At 30.2% G+C, this 17,500-nt stretch overlaps 4 protein-coding genes and 2 pseudogenes across 4 annotated transcripts in view; 1 reads left to right on the forward strand and 5 right to left on the reverse strand.

Moving 5' to 3' along the window:
- Positions 1 to 2,048, reverse strand: part of LOC130802545 (NAD(P)H-quinone oxidoreductase subunit 5, chloroplastic-like) — a 2,087-nt gene extending 39 nt beyond the window's left edge. Inside the window, exon 1 of the mRNA XM_057666556.1 lies at positions 219 to 2,048. Within this exon, the coding sequence (XP_057522539.1) occupies positions 219 to 2,048 (1,830 nt within the window). The remainder of the gene's footprint in view (positions 1 to 218) is intronic.
- A 2,505-nt stretch (positions 2,049 to 4,553) lies between these two features.
- Positions 4,554 to 5,516, forward strand: LOC130802066 (cytochrome c biogenesis protein CcsA-like; annotated as a pseudogene).
- Positions 5,222 to 7,670, reverse strand: LOC130802092 (NAD(P)H-quinone oxidoreductase chain 4, chloroplastic-like). The gene is made up of 2 exons (XM_057665994.1): positions 7,369 to 7,670; positions 5,222 to 7,261 (listed from the first exon to the last, which is right to left on the reverse strand). The coding sequence occupies exons 1-2, from the start codon at positions 7,668 to 7,670 to the stop codon at positions 5,719 to 5,721; spliced, it is 1,845 nt and encodes a 614-aa protein (XP_057521977.1). The 3' UTR covers positions 5,222 to 5,718.
- On the reverse strand, positions 7,639 to 9,137 carry LOC130802075 (NAD(P)H-quinone oxidoreductase subunit 6, chloroplastic). Its single transcript, XM_057665983.1, has one exon. It carries the CDS (start codon positions 9,009 to 9,011, stop codon positions 8,481 to 8,483), a length of 531 nt encoding a protein of 176 aa, XP_057521966.1. The 5' UTR covers positions 9,012 to 9,137; the 3' UTR covers positions 7,639 to 8,480.
- On the reverse strand, positions 9,132 to 13,360 carry LOC130802086 (uncharacterized). The gene is given in 4 exon segments (XM_057665991.1): positions 9,132 to 9,878; positions 9,988 to 10,504; positions 11,481 to 12,013; positions 12,072 to 13,360. Coding segments are annotated over 4 exon segments (2,751 nt in total). The 5' UTR covers positions 13,219 to 13,360; the 3' UTR covers positions 9,132 to 9,324.
- Positions 13,361 to 13,528: 168 nt separating this feature from the next.
- LOC130802042 (protein TIC 214-like) overlaps positions 13,529 to 17,500 on the reverse strand; it is a 5,955-nt pseudogene continuing 1,983 nt past the window's right edge.

Below are 17,500 nucleotides of genomic sequence, written 5' to 3' on the forward strand. Positions count from 1 at the left end.
AAAGCTCTTACACCCTTAATTAAGAATATTTCATAAAAAGCATCTATATAACCGCGGTTAGCAGACCAATTATATATTATATTTAATATTTTGTCCCCAAAAACTCTCTTTTGACCTTTTTTATCAAATGAATTGATTAAGTCAAAACTTTTTAACGATGAATAAATGGGTTTATACAAAAGGAAGGCTATAAATATTCCTAAATAGGCTATACTCACCGAAAAAGTTGCATTTATCACAAAATCATACCAATCTACGGAATCATTCGAATTTGAATGTAAAAGATTTATAGATGGATTTAACCATTTAGTTAATATATCCAAATCCATTTCTTCTTTATTAAATGGAATTCCTATGAATCCAATAAAAAAAGTAAACAGAATCAATACAATCAGAGGAAATAACATAGTATTGTCCGATTCATGAGGATATAAAGAAATATTCTTATTGGCAAAATCAGTAATAGTAAGAAAAGGTCGCATCATTTTTCGGAAATTTCTATCAATTTGATATGGTTTTTTCGAAAAGAAATGAGTCTTTTCTTTATTATTCAGTGTTAATAAGGTTAATAAAGGAAATTTTGGATTAATGCTTTTTAATTCTTTTTTACCCCATAAAGATATTGAATAAAACGAACTACTTTTTTTTCCACTGTAATTTTTAAAAAAAAGGTTTAAATGGCCTTCAAACGTAAGTAAATAGATTCGAAACATATAAAAGGCGGTTAATCCAGCTGTGAAATAAGCTATTATTGCAAAAATTGGCGAATAGATCCAACTATCATTAAGAATTTCATCTTTGGACCAAAAACAAGCAAGCGGTGGAATACCACAAAGAGAAAGTGTACCTATTAAAAAAGCATTTTTTGTAATTGGCACATGTTTTGTTAACCCCCCCATAAGAATCATATTCTGACTTTTATCCGGAGAATATCCAACAATAGTTTCCATTGAATGAATAATAGATCCGGACCCTAAAAACAATAATGCTTTTGAATAAGCTTGAGTAATCAAATGAAATAAAGCCGCTCGATAAGAACCCATACCTAGAGCTAACATCATATAACCCAATTGAGACATTGTAGAATAAGCTAAACTTCGCTTAATGTCTTTTTGAGCAAGAGCTAAAGTCGCGCCTAAAAGTACTGTTATTATACCTATAAAAGATATTCCATACATTATGTAAGGTATAACTATGAAAAGAGGAAGCAGTCGAGCGACTAGAAAAATTCCCGCTGCTACCATGGTAGCAGCATGTATAAGAGCTGAAATAGGGGTAGGTCCCTCCATAGCATCGGGTAACCATACATGAAGGGGAAATTGGGCAGATTTAGCAATTGCACCAGCAAATAATAAGAAAGCACATAAAATACAAAATAAGGAATTGACCTGATTAGCATTAATTAAGTTATTGAATATTTCAAACAAATCCCGAAATTCGAAACTACCTGTTATCCAATAAAGACCTAAAATTCCTAATAATAAACCAAAATCTCCTACACGATTAGTCACAAACGCTTTTTGACAAGCATTTGCGGCAATAGGCCTTGTGAACCAAAAACCTATTAATAGATATGAACACATTCCAACTAATTCCCAAAAAATATAAATTTGTATCAAATTTGAACTAGTAACTAAACCCAACATCGACGTATTGAAAAAACTCATATACGCAAAAAATCGCAAATATCCCTGATCATGAGACATATAATTATCACTATAAATAAGAACCAGAATTGCAACAGTAGTAATTAACATTGACATAATAGAAGTAAGTGGATCGAGCAAGTAGCCAAATTCTAAAGAAAAATCATTATTAATGGTCCAAGACCAGACATATTGGTAAATAAAATTACTATTTATTTGCTGAATAGACAGATTCATCGAAAAAACCATAACTATACTTAACAACGAAATACTCGAAAAAGCCCATATCCGTCGAAGATTTTTTGTTGCTATCGGAAAAAAGAAAAGTCCAGCTCCTATTAACAAAGGAACTGGAAGTGGAAGTAAGGGTATGATCCATGCATATTGGTATATATGTTCCATAATAGAATAGAAAATTTTTATATTTTATTTTTTTGTATTTAATTAATATTTATTTTTTTGTTTACGATTCATAGGCTCTTGCCTCTTTTGAAAGAAATCAATAAAAAAATTAAGATATCTAATAACTTAAATCGAAATAGAATTTTTTTTTGTTTTTTTCAAGTCGATATCAAATATTAATATTGATGTGGAAGTATTTTTTTAATATTCAAACCACGAAATTATAATTGGTCAAATTCAAATAATGTATTTGTTAGTAAAAGTGAATACGTAAGAATAAATGCAAAATATTGCATAGGAAGATAAAACAAATTCCACTTTCATTTCGATTTAAGTTATTTCGAAAATATATTCAGAATTTCAGAATTAAAGGCTAAACAAAATCTTAAAATCTATTAAAAGATCTAATAAAGTCAATAATGATAAAAAAAATGAAATATTTTTAATAATTTATTTTGTAGGTTATTCACAATTAATAACTTATTTTATGCAAAATGATTTGATTGTCTTCTATTCCAAACAAAAACATAGAAAAACTTCTATTTTTTTAGTTATCGATTTTTTATATCGGTTACTTTAACTTTACTTTCTAGTTTCTATAACATAGAATAAAAAAATGCCTAAAATCTTGGATCTTTTAAACAAATTCATTTATTGAGATCATTTCAATTTGAAAATAAAAACTTCGATATATTTTCAAAAATGAATTTAAGTTTTTCAATTTAAATCTAATTTAAAGGTTGGGTTATTAAAGTTTTCAATGTGATTTGCTACATACATGGAAATTAAATGTAACACAGCAAAAAGAAATAGAAGAAAAATATAGAAAATATATTTCTAGTTTATAGTTATATTATGTTTTTCCATTTTCAAAAATTGAATAATAGAGGGTATCGTCTAGAATCTAAATACATAGATAATTAATAGAAAACAAAGATTCGTTTGAACACTAGATGTCTTTCACATCCAAAATCTAACACTGAATAATCAATTAAAATTGAAATGGCAGTTCCAAAAAAACGTACTTCGATTTACAAAAAGCGTATTCGAAAAAATCTTTGGAAAAAAAAGGGGCATTGGGCAGCGTTAAAAGCCTTTTCTTTAGCAAAATCTATTGCTACTGGGAATTCCAAAAGTTTTTTTGTAAGAAAAATAAGTAATCAAACCTTGGAATAATCCAAATCCACGTGACTCAAAGAAAAAAGGTATACCAAATTCGGAATAATTTCCTTTTTTATTTAGAATCAAAAATATCGAAAAGAAACGATTTAAATTTTAAATAAGTTTGGATTTACTAAATATTTCGAACTATATAAAATTGGGACTTTTTGTTTATGATATGGAAAATAACAACTCTTAAGCCGACCATAAAATAGTACTTTTTGTTTGAAAAACTATATATAGAGAATATTTCATCACCTTTTTTTTGAGTCTATTTTTGTTATTTATAAGATATAAGATGGGGATTTTTTTCCCCATCAACCCTTAATCAACCCTTTAATATATTTATATATATTTATTTTGTCACAATACAATAAAAAAACTCAGAAAAGTTTTTTCTATCTATTTTGTAAAAAAAGACAAATAGAAAGTGGTTCCACTTTAACTTACGGAAGCATTCTTTCTTGAAGTTGCTATATTCTCTATATTCCCCCGTTGAAAATAAATAAAAAGCCCTTTAAATTTAAAACTATATTTTAGTTTTACTTGAATATTATATATATGTGGAAAGAATTTTTTTTTTTGTTTTTGAAAAACGTTTCAATAGAGATCCGGATTTTTTTATATGCTATATCCGGTTCAATACTTACCCGTAAAAATTCTACCAATTTGTTTATTTTGTTTATTTTGGATAAAAAACTATCTATTTAAAGAAAAAATCCTTTCGATGCCGTGTTGAATTTTGGATCCAAACTATTCGATTTTTTTATGTAGTGCAATAATCTATGTATTTGTTATTTGTTAGTTTTGAAATCAGCTAAAAAATTATTTTTTTTTTATCAAAAAAAGAAAGTGAGAAAGACCTTTATTGAGGTCTATCCTGGGCTGAAACGAAGAATCTTCTAGTTACAAGGTTTTATTTCAAGAAAACATAAACTATACAAAAGTCCGTTGACAAATTAAAAGAGTACTATAAAATTAAATTAAAAATTGATTTAAAATACAAAAAAAATAACGAAAAAAGTTATTATTATCATGAATATGAACCATTTCAATTTTGGTTTGCAAATACTTTTGTAGTCATTTTGATTTAATTGAAATGGTTCAAAAAATAAAATATTATATTGAATTAATCTCGACGAATAAATAAAAATGGGTTATTATGATTTCAAACAAGCCGCTATGGTGAAATCGGTAGACACGCTGCTCTTAGGAAGCAGTGCGAGAGCATCTCGGTTCGAGTCCGAGTGGCGGCATGACATTGTTGAAATTCTTAAAAAATTTCAACAGTCCTATAACCTATAATAAATAATGAAAATGCATTTTTTTTTTTAATTTTATATTATGATTTTTTCCACTTTAGAGCATATTTTAACTCATATTTCCTTTTCAACGGTTTCCGTTGTAATTATACTCCATTTGATCACTTTATTAGTCAATGAAAAAGTAGGACTATATAATTCATTCGAAAACGGCATGATAGTTACTTTTTTCTGTCTAACAGGATTATTAATTACTCGTTGGGTTTATTGGAAACATTTACCATTAAGTGATCTATATGAATCATTAATCTTCCTTTCCTGGAGTTTCTACCTTAGTCATTTGATTCCATATTTTTTAAAAAAAGATAAAAATTCGTTAAGTGCAATAACTGCGCCAAGTGCTATTTTGACTCAAGGATTTGCTACGTCGGGCTTTTTAACATAAATGCATCAATCCGCAATATTAGTACCCGCTCTCCAATCTCAATGGTTAATGATGCATGTAAGTATGATGGTATTAGGTTATGCAGCTCTTTTATGTGGATCATTATTATCAGTAACACTTCTAACGATTACATTTCAAAAATATATTTTTGATAAACGAAAATATGTATTAAATAAGTCATTTTTCTTCGCTGAGATTCAATACATGAATGAAAAAACCAATAGTGTCCAAAACACTTCGCCCTTTTATGTTCGAAATTATTACAGATCCCAATTGATTGAACAGCTGGATCATTGGAGTTATCGTGTTATTAGTCTAGGCTTTATCTTTTTAACTATGGGTATTCTTTCAGGAGCAGTATGGGCCAATGAGGCGTGGGGATCGTATTGGAATTGGGACCCCAAAGAAACTTGGGCATTTATCACTTGGACCGTATTTGCAATTTATTTACATATCCGAACAAATCGAAATTTTCGGAGTGCAAGTTCTGCAATTGTGGCGTTTATAGGTTTTCTTATAATTTGGATATGCTATTTTGGGGTCAATCTATTAGGAATAGGGCTACATAGTTATGGTTCATTTCCATTAACGCTTAATTAAATGGAAGAAAAGACCTTACAAATACAAATATAGGACAAGACATAAGCAAGTTTATTATAAGCAGGTGAGAACCGTTTAAATCATGATTTAAACGGTTCTCACAAACGTTAAACATGCCTGATTCGAATTGCGATTCAGTTTTGTTTCTTTGTTATGTAAAGAAAACTTCCTTTTCATTTGATTTAATCAAATGAAAAGAAATCTATCTATAAAAAAAATTCGATACAATAGCTTCCACTTTCTCAACTGATAGTGAGAGAACGAAATCTGGGTAAACTCCAATACCTAGTACTGGCAGAAAGATAGAAGTCGAAACAAACAACTCTCGCGGCCCAGCATCAAAAAAGTAAGAGTTTGTACTGTTAAATAATTTATATCCATAGAACATTTGACGTAACATAGATAATAAATAAATAGGAGTTAATACCATTCCAATTGCCATTCCAAAAATAATTAGTATTTTAGGTATTAATAGATATTTTTGGCTGGTAATTATTCCAAAAAATACTATTAATTCTGCAATGAAACCACTCATTCCCGGTAGTGCAAGGGATGCCATTGAAAAGCTACTAAAGAGTGTGAATATTTTTGGCATTGGAATCGCTATTCCGCCCATTTCGTCGAGATAAACAAGACGTATTCTATCGTAACTCGTTCCCGCTAAGAAAAAAAGTGCAGCACCAATAAATCCATGAGAAATTATTTGTAAAATGGCCCCATTAAGCCCCGTATCAGTTATAGAACTAATTCCTATAATTATGAAACCCATGTGAGATACAGAGGAATAGGCTATTCTTTTTTTTAAATTACGTTGCCTGGGAGATGTTGAAGCTGCATAGATTATTTGTATTGTGCCTATTATTATCAACCAAGGAGAAAATATAGAATGAGCGTGAGGTAATAATTCCATATTGATCCGAATCAATCCATATGCTCCCATTTTTAATAAGATTCCAGCTAGAAGCATACAAGTACTGTAATGTGCTTCTCCGTGGGTATCTGGTAACCATGTATGTAAAGGTATAATGGGCAATTTGACAGCAAAAGCAATAAAAAATCCAATATAGAATATTATTTCTAATGCTACAGGATACGATTGATTAATTAATGTTTCCAAATTTAATGTCGGTTCATTGGAACCATATAAACCAATACCCAGAACTCCCAATAATAGAAAAATGGAACCCCCTGCAGTATACAAAATAAATTTCGTAGCAGAGTAGAGACGTTTTTTTCCTCCCCACATGGATAAAAGTAGATAAACAGGAATTAATTCTAATTCCCACATTAGGAAAAAAAGTAAAAGGTCTCGGGACGAAAATGATCCTATTTGACCACTATACATTGCTAACATTAGGAAATGGAATAATCGAGAATCTCGAGTAACCGGCCAAGCCGCTAGAGTAGCTAAAGTGGTGATGAATCCCGTCAGTAAAATGGGTCCTATCGAAAGTCCGTCAATTCCTAATCTCCAATGGAAATCAAAAAATTGGATCCATTTATAATCTTCTGACAGTTGGATTAATGGATCGTCCGGTTGGAAATGATAACAAAACGCATAAGTTGTTAGAAGGAGCTCTAAAATGGATATACATATAGTATACCAGCGGATAACCTTATTTCCTCTATGAGGAAATAAGAAAATTAAAGAACCTGCAAATATGGGTAAAACTACAATTGTTGTTAACCAGGGAAAATAATTCGTAGTAAAGACAAGATACACTTGGGCCAAAAAAACCCGTACCCAAAAAGATATTTTTTGGGGTACGGGTTTTTGTCGGTAAAAAAAATCCAATGATAGAATAAATGGATTCAAATGGAATTTTCTGAAACGTATCAATAAGCTAGACCCATACTGCGAGTTGTTTCATGCCATAAATAAACTCGAACGCTTAAAAAATCTGTTGGACAAGCAGATTCACATCTCTTACAACCAACACAATCCTCTGTTCTTGGAGCAGAAGCTATTTGTTTAGCCTTACATCCATCCCAAGGTATCATTTCTAATACATCTGTGGGGCAAGCTCGGACACATTGAGTACATCCTATACATGTATCATAAATCTTAACTGAATGTGACATTGGATCTATAATTTTTTTAACTTCATTAATTTTCGATCTAGTTCTAGTTCTAGTAAAGTAAATGAAATACATATTAAAATACCAGATGAATAAATTACCAGACGAATCGATGATTTCCCAGAAGTTCGATCTAATTCTGGATTGGATCGGCGACTTATTAGAATATTAGAAACTAAATATAAAATAGATAAATGTAAAAGAGGTCCAAAATACTTTGATTTCTTACATTTGTGAAAGTATATCTTAAAGTGTGATATCTAGGAATTTAATTTGAATTAATGATTATTCAAATTTCAATTTCTAGAATAAAATTTTAGACTAAAAAAATGAAAAAATAAATACTATAAACTATTTATTCAATAAATTCGATTGATTGATACGAATTGATTTTCTGTTACGATAAATTGAAGAAACAATAGCCGGGCCAATAGCTGCTTCAGCGGCTGCAATAGCTATAACAAAAATTGAGAAAATATTTCCTTTTAATTGGCGACTATCAAAAAAATCAGAAAATGTTACAAAATTTAGATTAACTGCATTCAATATAAGTTCAAGACACATCAGAGCCCGAACCAAATTTCGACTCGTGACTAATCCATAAATGCCGATCGAAAATAAAAAAGAACTCAAAACAAGTACATGTTCGAGTATCATTGACCAACTCCTTATCAATCTCTATTCATTTGAATATGAACAACAATTAAACCCATTTGATTAACTAGAATATAATATGTTATAATACAAAAAAAAAATGAAGAACAAAAAAATGATATGATAATAGAATAATAAATTGAATTAAACCAATTTGATTGACTAGAATGAAAATGAATATGATAAAATATCATTTTTTTTGATTGCTATTTTAAAAAATCAAATGAATTATTATTGACGAGCCACGCCAATTGCACCTATTAAAGCAACTAAAAGAATTATTGAAATGAGTTCAAATGGAAGAAAAAAATCGGTTGATAAATGAATTCCTATTTGTTGACTAGCGCTTATCAGATCTTGTTCTAGAATCTGATTTGATTTTGTAGTCCAAATAATCCCATACCAGGACGTATTTAGAATAGTAATAGTTAATGAAACAAAAAGACTTGCACAAACCAATAAGGTAATCCCGTCCCCCACAGTCCACAGACGGAAATCTGTGTCATATTCCGGACCATTCATGAACATTACAGAAAATATTATTAATATATTTATAGCTCCCACATAAATAAGGAGTTGTGCAGAAGCTACAAAATGGGAATTTGCTAGAATATAGAATAAAGATATACAAACAAGAACCAATCCTAACGAAAAAGCAGAAAAAATTGTATTGGTAAATAATACTACTCCTAGACCACCTAATATAAGGCCCGACCCCAGAAAAACTAAAAGAAAATCATGTATTGGTCCAGGTAAATCCATTATATGTAAAATAAGAAATAAAAAAATCGGAATGTTTCATGATTTTATTGACTTGAACAGGAAAAAAAAAGTTTATGCATTTTTGATTTTAAATCCTAATGCGTATCACTTGATGTGAGTAAAGTTATTGAACCTATCGCATTGGTTTGGGTAGTTCGCAACTAAAACTATTTAAAACCATTACAATTACAGTAAACATATTTAAAATCCAAATAAAGTTTCGATTTTCACCAATAAATAGGAATATTGAATAATCAAAATTTATAGTTATTGAACAAGAAAAAAAAGAAATTTAATAATTGAGAATTGCTCTTCAATCACGGAATTGCTCTTTTGGTTGAGGTGAATTCAAAATTGGTCGAATTGTGTAATCATCAGTTATTGATATTGGTAAACGGCCCAGAGAAATTTGATTATAATTTAATTCGTGACGATCATAAGTCGAAAGCTCATATTCTTCAGTCATTGATAAACAATTTGTTGGACAATACTCAACACAATTACCACAAAAAATACAAATTCCGAAATCAATGCTATAATTAAGCAACCGTTTCTTTCGAAGATCCGTTTCCAATTTCCAATCAACAACGGGTAAATCTATAGGACATGCACGAACACATACTTCACAAGCAATGCATTTATCAAATTCAAAATGAATTCGACCACGAAAACGCTCTGATGTGATCAATTTTTCATACGGATATTGAATAGTTACGGGTAAACGATTAGCGTGGGATAAAGTAATCATAAAACCTTGACCAATGTACCTTGCCGCACGTATTGTTTGTTGACCATAATTGATGAACCCAGTTACCATAGGGAACATATAGTAAATATCAATAAAAAAAAATAAGATTTTGTTTCTTTCTCTTGTTTGGAACAAGTTGTGAATTAAGTTAGAGTGAATATAAAATATTCTTTTTTTTTAGAATTTATAATGAAAGGAGTTGGGAAGAAGTTGTTAATAATAGATTACCTAAAGAAATAGGTAAAAGAAATTTCCATCCAAGATTTAATAATTGGTCCATTCTCAGTCTAGGTAAAGTCCATCTTGTTGTGATAGGAATGAACAAGAACAAAAAAGTTTTAGCTAATGTAATGAAAATACTAATTGTCGTTCCAAAAACTCCATCTATTTTATTTATTTCAAAAAAGCCAGAAATGACTATGTGTGGAATAGAAAGATTCCAACCACCCAAATAAAGAACGGTTACAAATAAAGAAGAGATTAGTAGATTTAGATAAGACGCAACATAAAATAAACCAAATTTAATACCGGAATATTCGGTTTGATAACCTGCTACTAATTCTTCTTCTGCTTCTGGTAAATCAAAAGGCAATCTCTCGCATTCAGCTAGAGAAGAAATTATAAAAACAATAAACCCTATAGGTTGCCGCCACAAATTCCATCCCAAAAAACCATATTTTGATTGTGCCTCAACTATATCAACTGTACTTAAACTGTTAGATAATCATAGTCGATGAGAAAATCACTCTTGTCATCGCTATTACAGAACCGTACATGAGATTTTCACCTCATACGGCTCCTCAAGAGCCATAAATAAATCTAAGGACTGATTGATATTCTTTAAATCTTCATATGCTTGTAGAAGAAGTAAATTTCAAATCAATCGAAAAATCCTGAATTAGACCAATGAAATTCTGTCTGCTATGCTCTAACAAATGCTTCGGAATTGATCTCATCCTTTACTTTAACTAACTTTCAAGAATTTCCATTTTTTTTTAGTAATAACTTAATGCTTGAATATGGATATTGGAAAAATATTTTTTTATAATTCCAGTTATATATTTTATATTTTTATATTCATATTATCTTTTTTTTTTCGACCTCTTATTTCCTGGATTTTTTTTAGTCTTAAAATAAAAAAGTAAAAGATTACTTCGTTCCTGATAGTTATTCACTTAATCAGTGGATAGGAGCATACTCTGGATCGGAATTTGTGGGAGTACTACTTGATCATTTCTACAAATTTAAAGTCTCAATTCGTATTTATTTTATGTAAAAATATCTCGTCGGATAAGTTACACAATCTCTATTACATACAAATCCTTTGTGTACTTTGGTGTTCCTAATCATCCACTCATGTTTATTCAACCTCTATGGTAATTCATATCATCCATTTTTATACAGAGAAAAAAAAAAGAAAGTAAAAACTCCATAATTCGTTTCAACCCGCTTCAAGTCAGGATAACCAATCTTGGGGGAAACAGCCTTGACGGCTTATGTTTATTTTTGTTTAACCCTTGTACATAGGCAATGAGATTCAACTTTTTACTGCAAATTTGAAAGCTGTTTTCTTTCACTCATCTAACTATCTGGTTTACTTTATCAACCCGATCAGTAACTAACAAAAAGGAAGATACTATTCAATCCATTTCATTTTTATTCTTAGAAACCCAAAATAAAAAGAAATGAGGCAAGGGTAGAACCATGTTTCAACGAATCACACGTAGAGATATTGCTAACACACATAGAATTAATGGTATTTCATAACTAATTGATTGAGCAGCTGCCCGTAGACCACCTAAAAAGGAATATTTATTATTTGATCCATATCCTGACATAAGAAGTCCAATTGGAGCAATACTTGAAATGGCAATCCATAAAAAAACACCAATACTTAAATCGGCTAGAACAAGTCGAGAACCAAAAGGAATTACTGAATAACTTAGTAGAATTGATATAACTGCTATAGAGGGTCCAATACTAAACAAATACGTATCCCCTCTAGACGGAAGAAGGTTTTCTTTAAAAAGTAGTTTTGTTCCGTCCGCCAGAGCTTGAAGAATTCCCAAAGGACCGGCATATTCAGGTCCAATACGTTGTTGTATACCTGCGGATATTTGTCTTTCTAACCACACAATTACTAGTACACCTATTGTGATTCCCAATACGAGAATCAAAATAGGGAAAAGCAGCCATATAGTCCCATAAACCTCTTTTAAGGATTCCAATCTGGAAAAAGAATTGATAGCTTGTACTTTTGTTATATCAATTATCATTTCAACGATCAACTTCTCCCATAATGATATCTATGCTACCTAGTATCGTCATAATATCAGCCAATTTCATTTTTTTAACTAACTGAGGAAGAATTTGCAAATTGATAAAACCCGGCGGGCGAATTTTCCATCGCCAAGGAAAAACACTCTGATCTCCTATCAAAAAGATTCCTAATTCGCCTTTTGGGGCTTCTACTCTTACATACAGTTCTTGTTTCGACAATTCAAAAGCAGGAGATGGTTTTTTACTAATGAATCGATATTCAAAATCATTCCATTCAGGATATTTTATTTTATTAAAGCGTCGAATTTCTAAATTTTCATAAGGACCCCCCGGAATTCCTTCTAACGCTTGTTGAATAATTTTTATAGATTCTGCCATTTCACTGATTCGGATTAAATAACGAGCTAATGAGTCTCCTTCTTTTTGCCATTGAACTTCCCAATCAAATTCGTCGTAACACTCATAATGATCAACTTTACGAAGATCCCATTGTATTCCGGAAGCTCGTAACATCGGTCCTGATAAACCCCAATTTATTGCTTCTTCTCCACTAATAATGCCTATGTTTTCAACTCGTTCTAAAAAAATAGGATTTCGCGTAATAAGTTGTTGGTATTCAGTAAGTCCTATTAAAAAATAATCACAAAAATCTAAACATTTATCTATCCACCCATAAGGTAGATCGGCAGCTACTCCTCCAATACGAAAATAATTATGCATCATTCTCATACCGGTGGCAGCTTCGAATAAATCATATATCAACTCTCTTTCTCTGAAAATATAGAAGAAGGGGGTCTGCGCACCAATATCTGCCATAAAGGGGCCTAGCCATAACAAATGAGAAGCTATACGACTTAATTCCAACATGATTACTCTGATATAGCTAGCCCTTTTAGGGACTTGAATATTTCCCAATTGTTCGGGTCCATTTACAGTTATTGCTTCTGTGAACATAGTAGCTAAATAATCCCAACGTGTTACATAAGGCAAATATTGTATAATTGTTCGGTTTTCCGCAATTTTTTCCATACCTCTGTGTAAATAACCCACTATTGGTTCACAGTCAATAACATCTTCACCGTCTAAAGTAACGATGAGTCGGAGAACGCCATGCATTGATGGATGGTGAGGGCCCATATTGACTATCATGAGGTCTTTTCTGGAAGTTGGTACAGTCATAGGTTTTTCCCCGATTCATTTTTTCACGAATTCATTTTTCCATGAATTGATGAAAACAAAAAAAGTTCATCAAAATTCAATTCAAGATCTAATAAATCAAATAATTCAAAACAACTCTTCAAATTAACGTGTTTTTAGTTTTCGAATGTTCAATTGGCTGATTAATTCTTTATAACGTATTCTGTTTTTATTTGACAAATAAGCCAGTAGTCGTTGACGTTTTCCCAGAATTTTTCGTAAACCTCTTTGTGATGAATAATCTTTTTTGTGCAATTCCAAATGTGAAGTAAGTCTTCGTATCTTATTGGTAAAACACAATACTTGAAATTCAACAGACCCCCTATTTTCTTCTTTTTTTTCATTCGAAATAACAGATATGAATGAATTTTGTTTCATAAATTCTTACTCTTCCTTACCTTTTTTATTTTTACAAAATATGGAATTTTACGGATCAGTAATAATAATGCCATCTGTTTTACTCTGTTATATACAATATCTTAACCTTATTTTATTGATACATTTTATCAAAGAAACTTAATAAATAAAATTCTCTTGATTCATTTCAAGATCCAATTGATAATTCATTGAATTAGTATTCATGTATCAGACTTGAATGTATGACAAGGCGTGTGTACATCTATTTCTCTATCAAATAATAGGGAATCTATAAGACAAATGGATCATAAATTTATTTTTAATTGCGGATACATATGGATTCGTAAGATACTAAAACGACTTCCGTTATTAGTATCAAACCAATAACGATTCATACAAGCTAAATCTTCCAATCTATAATTTGGCCAAAGAAATAATTTTAATTTTCTAAGTGTATTTTTATCTCGATCAATATCTTTGTTTTCATCAAAAAATGGACTACAATTTTTTACCTGAGTTCCATTATAAAATGTTGGGTTTGTATTCATACCTTTATTATTATTCCTTGAATTTAAACAAATTAGAATTCTCAATTCTCTTCGACGCCTAGGAGATAAAATATTTTCAGGAGCAAGCAAGTCAAAATGGTTTTTGTCTCGTTCACCGAAAATGCTTTTATCAACATTTTCACTATATCGTTTTTGATTTTTTTGGTGTTTACTCTTATGCACCAATGAAATACCTATCGTTTGATATATAATAAATTGGCCGTTGTCTTTTGCAGACAGACGAAACGGTTCAATAATGAGTAGTCCCCTTTCCGCCAATTCTCTACAAATGAAATCCTCGTTACGTGGTAGTATATCTAAATTCATTTCTCTTTTTTCTACAGCGGAGATAGCAATTTCTATTGGATTTATCGATTTAAGCAGGAAACAATATACTTTGATATTATTCAGCAGTTTTTTCTCCAAGGTTTTGTCCCATCTGAGTTGAAGTTGAACAAGCCAATATCTTTTCAGTAAGAGATCCATTTCTGTTTCTATACCACTCTTGGATTGTTTTTTCTTTCTAGGCTTTTTCAGATTTGATCCTATATAATCTTCTTCAATATCTTTTTGTCCATTTGAGAAAACAGATTCAGAGTTGTCTTGACCATCTGATCCAAGAGTTTCTTTACTTATAAATTCATTTTCGCCTTGATTCTTATTTTTTAATTCAAAATATTTTTTTTCATTTGAAGGTATAAAGGGATTCGTTTTTTTATTTCTATTGATGTTTTTATTTTCACTAAAATTTTCACTTACATTCGAATTTGAAAAAAGAAAATTTATTGGTATAAACCAAGGTTTCATTTTATATGCATTATAAAAGAAGAGAAATTCGGAGAAAAACCAAAAGTCTAGATTTGATATGGGACGACTTAGTATTTCTTCATTCATTCCCATCCAATCCAAAACGTTTTTTTTTTGATGGGGTTGGTTGATTTCTTGATAAATTGGTGTGTAAAAAATACTTTTCTTATCAATTTTATCAACAATTTGATAACTCTTAAGTTCAGTTTTAGTATTTTCATTCCTGCCAATACTGATATCGACCCAGGCCTCAATGTTGACTTTCTTTCGAAGACAAAAATGAATAATTTTCAAATCCAAAAATTTTCTATCGGTCTTTTTCTCTATATCCATATCCATAATATTTTTTATTCCTAAATAATTAGTGATAGGGATATTCCACCACATGTCAATGAATTTGTCTTTATTTAGGTTGTAATTATAAATAGAAGAAAATTCATTGGTCTTATTTACTTGGAATGGGCTCCCATAACTATATGTATATGAATTGTTTTTATCTTCATAATAAAGAAATTTATATGATAAAACATCATATCTATAGTTCTTTTTAAAATTTGATTTTTTATTTGGCAATAAGAATAAAAAGTTTTCAATATTATTTGTATTTTCAATGGCAAAATGTTCAGTTATTCTATTCCGCACTTTTTGGGGTACTAATTGAGACCATTTTATCTGGGATAAATCATATTGATAATTACTTTGCAATTTTAACCAGTTTTTCCATTGATTCATTCCAGAATTCGGAAGTTTTTTAGTCTTTAGCTCGGAATGAGTTATTCCTTGGGTTCCAAAATAATCTTTTATTTCATTTTTAAGAAATAACGACATTCCGCGATACTGAAGAATAGATCTTACCTTGTATAAGTCAAAAATAGGGGTTTGAGATAATTTGTAAAATACGTAGGCTTGTGACAAAAAAGCCAAATTAGAAAAAATATTCGAATTCTTATTAATCTCGTCATTACTAAAAAACAGCAAAAATGCTTTTTTTATATTCGAAATAAACGAATTTTTTTTTTATTTGTTTTCTCAAGCCTTTCATGATTTTTTTCATTTTCATTAGTGTAAATGGATTTATCAATCCAGTTTTTTGTTGATTCAAGAAAAAGTTGTGTATTAATTCTGGGAATATTAATGATGGATAGAAATATATCGACGTATATCTTTTCGCTAAAAAAATAAAAAATAGAATTTATTTTACGGATTAATCGAGCATTTCCTCTTTTTAATATTTGACCAATATTTTTAAACGATTCGAATCGTTTCGTACTATAATGTGTTTTGTTAGAATTAATATTTAATTTTCTATTGTCTTTTGATATTTTTTCTATTTTTTTTTTGATTGTCCTTGTTCGATTAGCCAAATCTTTTATTTTTTTTTTCTGGCACTGAAGAATTTGTCCGATTCAGGAATCGAGTTTGAATGGACGATTCATGAATCATATGATTAGTAATTATCGAATCTTTTTCTTTTTTTATTTCCCTAATCATATGATTAGTAATTATCGAATCTTTTTCTTTTTTTATTTCCCTAGATTCTTCGCTCACTCCAAATCCTAGAATTCGATTTTCCTTTAACATTATTTTTATTTTTTTAAAAAATAGAAGGATTTTCATAATCCAAAATTTTCTTGTATTTGGAAACTTTCGAATATTTTTGCCTAATTGTTTAAAAATACGGTTAAAAAAAGAAGGGTGTTTTCGGGGAGGACCAAAAAGACTGTCAGTTTCTGTTCCGAAAACTGTTAAAAAACAATAATCATCTGGTTGATTTTGTTTTTTTATTAGATCTCGGGATGTGTGCCAAGGTTTTAGATAGAAAGGAAATACTATCTTTATCTGAATACCATCTGTTAACCAGTCTTGAGGAAATTCGGTTTCTGATAATTGAACACCATTATAGGTACATTTAATATGTCGTTCTTTACTCCAGTCATCGAAATCTTCAGACCACTCAGCACGTTGGAATAATAGTAGACGAACAATATTTTTTGCTATTATCAATAAAGGAATTAAAATATATTTTCTAAAAATGGACTGAGTCATTAACATCAAACTCCTTATTAGTTGAGCAAACGGGACGGTATCCCAGGTTTCGGCTACTTTTATTTGTTTATCTTCTTCTAGTTTTGCTTTTTCTTCCTTTTGCGTTAATAGAAATTCTTCTAATTTTTTTTCCGCTAATTCTTCTTTCTTTACTTCTTGTTCCTTTAATTTTTCCTGTTGAGAAAGTGGAATTTCTAGTTTTTTTCTCATATACCTTTGAACTCGTCTAATAAGTGTAACAACATACACAGAATAAAAAGAGGCTTCCTTTGTTCGGTTGAAAAAAAGTGGCGAATGTACTTTTGCTTGAAACAATTCCAAAATAAGAATTTTACGTCTTTGAGCACGCATGGAACCTTTGATTATATCTCGACGAAAATCAGATTGTTGGGCATACTGTGTCAAATCCACTTCGTCTGCATCGTTATTATCTTGCTTAGTCGTATAAATCACTACAGGGTTCGATTGCCTTGTGCGGATTTCATAATCCAGCACCACGTCTTTTT

This window comes from Amaranthus tricolor, chromosome 16, assembly GCF_026212465.1.
Source record: "Amaranthus tricolor cultivar Red isolate AtriRed21 chromosome 16, ASM2621246v1, whole genome shotgun sequence".
Classification (NCBI taxonomy): Eukaryota; Viridiplantae; Streptophyta; class Magnoliopsida; order Caryophyllales; family Amaranthaceae; genus Amaranthus; species Amaranthus tricolor.

What these genes read in the sequence shown, in the direction of transcription:
- LOC130802092 (XM_057665994.1), bottom strand. Translation starts at nt 7,670, where the DNA reads ATGTATTTCATTTACTTTACTAGAACTAGAACTAGATCGAAAATTAAT. An exon ending in CATGAAACAACTCGCAGTAT is followed by an intron (nt 7,262 to 7,368) that starts GGGTCTAGCTTA and finishes AATATCTTTTTG; the next exon opens with GGTACGGGTTTTTTTGGCCC.
- LOC130802075 (XM_057665983.1), bottom strand. Translation starts at nt 9,011, where the DNA reads ATGGATTTACCTGGACCAATACATGATTTTCTTTTAGTTTTTCTGGGG.